Source organism: Ixodes scapularis, unplaced genomic scaffold (assembly GCF_016920785.2).
Source record: "Ixodes scapularis isolate PalLabHiFi unplaced genomic scaffold, ASM1692078v2 PGA_scaffold5__190_contigs__length_132052651, whole genome shotgun sequence".
NCBI classification, from domain to species: domain Eukaryota; kingdom Metazoa; phylum Arthropoda; class Arachnida; order Ixodida; family Ixodidae; genus Ixodes; species Ixodes scapularis.
Window position 1 is genome coordinate 4,717,097 of NW_024609880.1, and position 7,872 is coordinate 4,724,968.

A 7,872-nucleotide genomic window follows, 5' to 3' on the forward strand; every position below is an offset into this window, starting at 1 on the left:
TAGCCATGTGAGCCTCCTAGCCTCTCATGTCTTGCTATTGATACTTTTTTACTGCACGAAGCTTGCAGTAGCTAAAGCTGAGGTGCTATTTATGAAACTACAACGAAACATTGTTTTTTTTTTTTTACTTCTAAAACTGAATGAAATCAAAAGTAAGTACGTCACTTCAAAGTTTATTTTAAAACTTTCGGGGGTTCATGTGTTCGTGCGACAGCCATTCACCGTTTCAAATGATAAGCAATTGCTCTCAAAAAGTCCCCCACAACCATGCGCCGTCGGTTCTCATAAAAAAGGCGGACCTTCTCATTTCTTGCCGCTATGGCCTTCTGGCGAGGAGGCTCTTGGGAACTCAGCACCGCCTCCAGCTTGTCTTCAATAGTTAATGTACTGCGGCGATGCAAGTCAAAAACTTCCCGAACCCGGGATGGGCACCTCCGGCTAGCTCCAGGAGGCGGGTATGCCACCCTGGCGTTCGATAAAACGGCGTTCGATAAAACGGCGTTCGATGAAACGGCTTTGATGAGGCGTTGTTCGATGAAACGGCGTTCGATGAAACGGCGTTTAATGAAACGGCTTCGATGAAACGGCGTTCGATGAAATGGCGTTCGATGAAAGGTACGGTCCCAGGTCCCGAGATACAGAACGAGGCGAAGCGCGCTCGCTTTTCATCTACGTTTTGCCTTTCTTCAAACGTTGGTGAGGGTGAGTTGTTTCTGATACAGTGACGTTCGCCGGTTGTTTCTGCAGAAATAAGGCAAAGGACACTAAATATTGTCATTGCAAATGATGTTTTACCAGCTTTTGCGTTTATGACAGGGAAGACTTGCTATTTTGTCTCACCGGGACCGACGATGTCCGCTTTCGTGCATTGCCATTTTGAAGCGACTGCAAAGCATGGGAAGATGCTGGGTCTTTTCCTCTATATTATTATATGATCTCTATGTTCGATGTAAATCATCGCGATGCTCGAAAGAGCCATCAATGCAAAGTCCTACTTTTGTCTCCCGCCTGGCTCTGTAAAACCACCGAGCTCATCAAACATCACAAAGTGGGAGCTTTCGCGCTTTTGCGGCCGCATCAGTTCTTCTGAAAAAGCTCCTTCAATAGATCTAGAAGCCTTGTCTATGTTTTATTATTTTGTACCGCATATAAACGCGACGTTCCACTTAGTCGTCCCAGTGGTGAGCAGGTGATTTCTTGCTCGAAAAAATAATGCCATTTCACAAACCAAGTTTTGTAACATATGCTTTTCCAATGTCTGGCCACTATTTTGGAAAACTTTCACTCCAAACGAGTATACTTCTGTTTGTTTTTGTTTGCTTAGGGGGGGTCACAGAGCCTATCTTTTTGTCTTCCTCCAGGACAGACGTACAGAGTTATACCGCAACACGCATCTGTGGAGCACACAGAGCTATCGCTCTCCTGTTGGCGGTACAGTAGCAGACGACACAACGCAGCTCCGTAGTTTATCGAGGACACGGCTAGCCGCGGTTCGTAGCGCGACCGTTCAGACTAAGGAAATGGTCTTGAAGAACCGAGATATGGTGTCGTGTGTATAATAATCACATGTCGTTAGTATATTTTACTTGCTAAGCCAAAGAAATATTTGCAGCTTGGGAGGATATGTTCGCGTGACGATTTACCGTTCACACTCCTGACGGATGTTAGCGAATCCTTCATGTTCGTGGCTCGCAGTTATCGGTTCCCCCCCTCCGCCCCCCCCCCCCCCCCCCCCCGGAGCGACTTCACCATATTTTTGTTTTTGTTTTTGCTTGCAGGACATTGTGAAAATCACAAACACGCGAGAGAAAATAATCTTATGAGTACGCGTGATTTTGAGCTTCGCAGCTCTAAAGATGCCCGATAAATGTCGTCCAGGTTGGAAAGAAACTAATCCTTTTTGTTGGAAGTTTGACTAGCGTCTGCTGGCAGCTCGTTTCCTGTCTGTTTTGTCTATACTCCGCTTCACCGTATTTGGGCAACCCTCAGTCAGAGTTGCTGTGGGGGAATCACAAACGCGGAGCAAAGCACGTGACAGCTAGTTTTAGGAGCAGTTCTATGGCGCCTGCAGCGCGTCTCCGACTGGTGTGTTTAGCGTCCTATGCTAGCCATGCATCAAAAGCGGTCCCGAAGTGGCAACAAATGACGTCACAGAAGACGGAGTGTCACACTGTTCCATCTCGCGGTCCTGGCGATTCATCGTAGAAATGCTGGCGAAAACCACGAGCGAACATGAGTGTCGCTGTCGTCATGGCGTCCCAACAAAAAGCAATTATACAATTTCGACGTTTTTGTAATTCGGTAATTTAAATTACTGTATATATTTTTTAAGAAAGTAAAGACATCATAACCAAATAGGAACTTCCATGCTAAAACATGCAGTGCGAAGTGAAGACCACTACTTTTGTTTTTTCTATGACCACAAAAACGAGGCTATGCAGCATCCATCGTACCGTTTTTTTTTTATTTGTTGTTCTCATATTATGTGATGTCCCCTAACACGAAAGTACCGACGTAAAAGCGCTGTAGAGACGACATAAAAACAAAAATTGAAGTGAATCGACCTTGGTAGTGGAACGGAAAAAAATAAATAATTAACGACTTTTTACGGTAAACACTTCACCAATAAGTAGAACTTCAACCAAGTGACGGTTACGCGCTTTCATGCTCATTTCAACAAAGTTGAGAGAACGATGTATTGCGTCTTGTGAATACACATCTGGAGCAGCATGTTTATGTTAGAAGCATTGTCTGTAATCGCTGAGCAGTACCTGTCAAAAGAAAGTATTATTTGAGCACAGTCTCAACCGTTTCCGTCTACGTGTGCTATGAATACAGCAACTCCGTTCGTAGAAGTGATGAGGAAATGGCGTGCCCTTGATGATACGTGCGTGATTATGAAATAAAACATTCAATCAACCAATAATTGCGACCTGTCCGGTCGCCTGGGACCCCACAACTAATATCGTTCTCTGGAAAGTCCATTTTAATATTTACGAATTTTGTGGAGTTCATCGAGCGAATAGGAATGTTCCAACAATGAGCTAAACCCACAGGAGTTCCCAAATCTAACACAGCGCTTTTGAATTTTAGCACTGTAGATAGTGCTGCGAACAGTGTATGCTTGTATGCAAATACTCGTCTAACAGTTTCGCAACGTTGGAAAGCATCGGAATGACTTAGAATAACTGCGGAGTTGATACTCGGGGAAGATAAGACGGGGACTTTGGTACGTGGGGGATACAGACCGTGGCATTTCAGACAGGGGAACAACCGGGGGACAAACGTGCTACAATCGCATACCCTTCTAAAATCATCGCTTGGGCGACCGCGGGCGCCCAAGAAACCTTTCTTTTCTTCTTTTCAGGCGGGGGAGGGAAGGGGGGGGGGGGGGAATGGGTGTAGGCGCTGATTGTCTTCCTCCTTTGTGGCTTTTGACAGACACACAACGAGACTGGCAGAACAAGCGCATGATTCATTTCTTTCGATGGAGGTGTTATGTCTGTGTATGCGAACATGATTCTTTTTTCCTTTTAGTAGTTAGTTGTTCTTGCCTTGACTCGGGTCCCAGTGGGTAAGTTGTCGTCGCATGCTCACTACTTTTTTTTTTTAGTTTATGGCAGTTTTTGCGCTGATAAGGTATCAAGGTAAAAGAAAAAAAAATTGTGCCAGACAAAAAAAAAAAGTTGTTGCGATCAGGAGCGTTTTCACAGCCCGGAGCACCTCGCCTTCGTTCCCGTGACATGTCGCTCGCTTTCGCGTAGCACCCGTCAATTCTGAAGGCTACTGTGTTCTTCAGGGAAGACGATTTTAGGAGCCTGCAGTGTTACCACAGGCGCAGGATTGAGAGCGTAACCCATGCACTTGAAGAGAAGGGGAAGCTCTCATCTTATCGGGACTCTCTTTTATGGGTTTCCACGTCGCGATTGTCCTACAAAATCAACTCTCATTTATTTCTCGATCGTGGCTTGCAATTACTGCGCGCAACTAGTGAGATAGGGTATAGTCATAGCTGATTAATACGATGCATATCTCTAACGCACAATAGTTTTGTGAAATCAAGGTTTTGCTGAAATGGATAACTCACACGTACAGTACGACGTGCAATACCTTTGACGTGTTGACTCGCGAGGTATGCCCCCAACACGGCTGAGTCTGGCGGTGTTCGAGACCTAACATCTAAATTTTGTTGCCTTACCTGCTACTATTTCGCGCGCATTTTGAGCCATATCAAAATAAAAAGCGCATGATGAAAGTGACGCTCGTTTTCCGCTCGATGGAAATTTCACGCCAGCTCGCGGTATTTGCTGGTACCTTGAGCGTTTCCCAGCGATGCGGAACGTTCAACAAGAAAAAAACGTACGATGGCCACCCTCCGTACACTCATTACTTCTATAACACCGAGCCACCTCGTATCCTTTTGTTTTTCTTTCGGGGTGCTAATTTCTTTCTGCGCATTACGGCTGTTACGACGCTAAGTCTGTCTGCACCTTCGAATTTGAACTTAGGCTCAGATCAGGGACGAACCCGTTTAAAAAAGGAAAATATAATTAACAATGTAGCAAAGTAAATCTATCATATCGATTGGAAATACGATTTGACACATTCCATCTGAAAACATATTGTGCACAGCGAATGCAATAGCGAGTCAGCGTGCAAAACGCCACCAAAGTACGCTACCATAACATTTAAGCGATTTTTGCATAGCACCGAGCACGGAGAAGAGTTTTTGTTGTTCACGTTTTGCCTTTATTGATGCCCTCATCACCTTGATCTCAGATCATTTGTGGGAGGAGATGAGCGATAAGGATGATGTCGGATGAAAATATGTTAAAATAGATGGCGAATGCCTGCCTCCCGAATGAATTACAAGAGGGACTGAAGCACTGCCTCCCTGTCTGCTTGTTCGCCGTCGGGACTCGTCCATTCTTGGAAGTTTGTAGGACGAAGCTGATGTGGTAGTCCGCGGATGACACTTCGGCGAATACGCTCTGTCGCTGTGCATCCCCACACAAGATGCTCCCCCCCCCCCCCCCCCCCAGTGTACCTTGCTGTCCGGACTTAAAACGGTCGCACTCCCCTGTGACAACGGGTGGCGGGTCGTCTGGGTGTCCTCGTCGTCTTGTGAGGCCAAACTTATACCGAAGAGCCGGAGTCATGGCGGTGCGGGTTCTAATACGCCGCAGGATTACCCTATTGAACCGACAGAAGCGTGTTGGTAGGGTTCCGTGAGGGTCTGGTGGTATTTGGGCAGCGAGGGTTTCCCTTCGATGCTTCCTTTTCAGGGACAGAAATGCGTCCGAGTTGAAGGGTAGGACATTATTTTCTCCTTCACGACTGACACCCTGTTGGTCCTGATTTGTAAGCACCGGCGCAGATTCTAGCGCTGCTTTGGCCGCGTTGTGGGCCTCTTCGTTTCCGTGGATGCCGGAATGACCCGGCACCCACCCAACCTGAAGTGTTCGCCCATCGAGTGCGAGGAGCTGAGCGAGTGTCCTTAGCTGGCGGACCGTCGTGTTGTATGAGCTGACGTCCTGGCACTCAGCGTAGGCGTCTCTGGAATCGGTGAAGACCCATATAAAATCGAACGGATCCGTGTTTGCATTCTGTTGACGCACGGCCTGACGTGCACCCTCAAGGATTGCCTGTAGTTCCGCTTCCTTCGTACTCCGTTCTGCATTGATTCGGCGGCTTGATGTGGTCATGGTATTTAATATATGTATTCCAATGCTCGCTTGGACGTCTTTGCCAATTGCTGAAAACAGTTATTCATTCACATTAGCGAAAAAAATTTATTTAAAGCCCGGGCACTCCGTAAGTCCAATGTAGCTATGGTTATCAATAGACTCGACCATGTCATTTGTCGAAACAGATAAAAGACGTTGTCAAAAATGATTAGACTGAATAAGTGAATCTAACGCGCGTATTTTACCAACTGACGGTCGCGCGCCTTCAATACCATTTCCAATTGTCACTGCGCACCTTGGACACACTTTGGGGAGCAATGCATATTTACATCGCCGCCCGAGGTCTTCATTGAACGTGTAGTGCTGACCAAAATAAAATGCTAACCTGACTCTCAATCGCTCGCCGCAAAGGACGATTTCGAAGAGGCGGTACTGTAGGTCACTTTAAATAAAAAAAAAGCTATAGAAACGAGCGTCGTAAAAAAGGGGACCGATATTTTTATTCCTACTTCCGAACAGAAACGAGCGCCACCCACTGCATCACACAACGCAGGGCCCGGGCTCGGCCACCGCGCGTATTATCACTGACGTCCGATGCTATGCACACTGAGCTGACTGACCGCAGACATACCAAGCGCGCGCGCGGGAGGGAGAAACTTCCTCCGCCGGGAGAACACAACACATTCCGGGGATCTATTTCACGCAGCGGATAAGGCGGGCCTTTCCAGACTTCGATACTGGGGCCATCTAGAAGTGGCGCGTTCAACCACGTCACGAGCCGCGCGCCATCTGGTGGCTAAAACGGACGAGTAAATAGAGGTATCGCGCCCTCTTAAGGTAAAATGTTAGATGGGTTTATTTACAGAAAAATGTATAACCTTTTCTTAACTTATGCTTCTTTTGTTAGTGCTCCTACCTAGACAAAGTTATAAGCTTTTTATTTATTTTTATATTTATTGTTTTATTCAGTACATCTTCAAACACTGCAGATATTTTCCTTTTAATTAGTCTGTTACATTATCTGCTAATCTAACTACAGTGAATCCTCGATGTAGAAAACCACCCTAGATCAAACACCTCCTGAAGTAGGTAAGGCTCTGAGCACCCACATAGCCTATGCAATGTGACCAACATACCTCAGAACTCAAACAGCGCTACTAGTTATGAAGTTTGACTACAAACCATAAGTTGTGCATGTTTTATCTTTTACTGCACTTATGTTTTTGGTGAATGCTGCAATCAAACTCACAAACTAGCGTAATCTTGTGTTTTCAATAATTTTCTGGTATTAAATCCTCCATTCGTGGTTGGTCTGATAGATATTTTATGGTAAAGTTTTCAGTAACATTATTGGATTGAATCATTATGTTCCTTTTAAAGGAGTAAAAAAAACGTTTGTCGCCGGAATATTACATATCATCCTAATTCGTTGCACTAAATATCTTCACATACGATTAACTATTGTCCTATTGAATAAAAAAAACAATGCCTTTCTCGTTCTTCCCGTCCCCCAAAGGCACTCATTTGTTTCATTGCATGGAAGAGAGTTTAATTGCTCAAATCTCTGAACTAGCTTTTCAGTCATGCATCAAAGCACTATACACTGCAACAAGAATATTGGGACAAGCACAAGTTTACTCGCGACGAATTTTTTGCGGTTTCTCTCTGGAGCGCGGGGAGCAGAGTCTCTAGTCAGGAGTTTTTGATATTAACATTGGTACGGCATTTCGTGTCTAGGTTTCACCGTTGTTATTTGTTCAAAAGCCAGCTTTTTATTGCGAGCGTTCTTGAATTTAATCCAGTTGTACTCCACTTTAATCTAAGTGTTCATCATTTTAATCTTAGAGTAAAGTAAATTAATTAAAGTTGCCACTAACTTAATCCAAACGCAACCCATTTTGGTCTAAGATCTCCTAAATTTAATTTTTTGTACCAGTGTGTTAATAGATACTGCTGCTCGTCTCTCACAACTGTTTTAGAGGCCTTAATCGCTTGCTTGCAAGTCATGTATGAATATTAAATGTATAGGCGAGTTTCATAATTGCTTTCTTAAATTCCAAAACCATGCATACGCAGTATGCTTTCGTAGTGTCGCGGTATGAGGATCTCGGCGGTCTGCTTATGCCGTGGTGCGGTTCCAGACGTCACAAGTCGACTAAAAGATCTTTCTATGCAACGTTCTTTG

The 7,872-nt window shown here is 45.1% G+C and overlaps 1 protein-coding gene across 1 annotated transcript in view; it reads right to left on the minus strand.

The window, feature by feature from the left end:
* The window catches only part of LOC120849961 (sodium/nucleoside cotransporter 2-like), a 109,563-nt gene extending 103,858 nt beyond the window's left edge, over positions 1 to 5,705 (minus strand). Inside the window, exon 1 of the mRNA XM_040222292.1 lies at positions 5,193 to 5,705. Within this exon, the coding sequence (XP_040078226.1) occupies positions 5,193 to 5,705 (513 nt within the window). The remainder of the gene's footprint in view (positions 1 to 5,192) is intronic.
* Between the last annotated feature and the right edge of the window lie 2,167 nt (positions 5,706 to 7,872).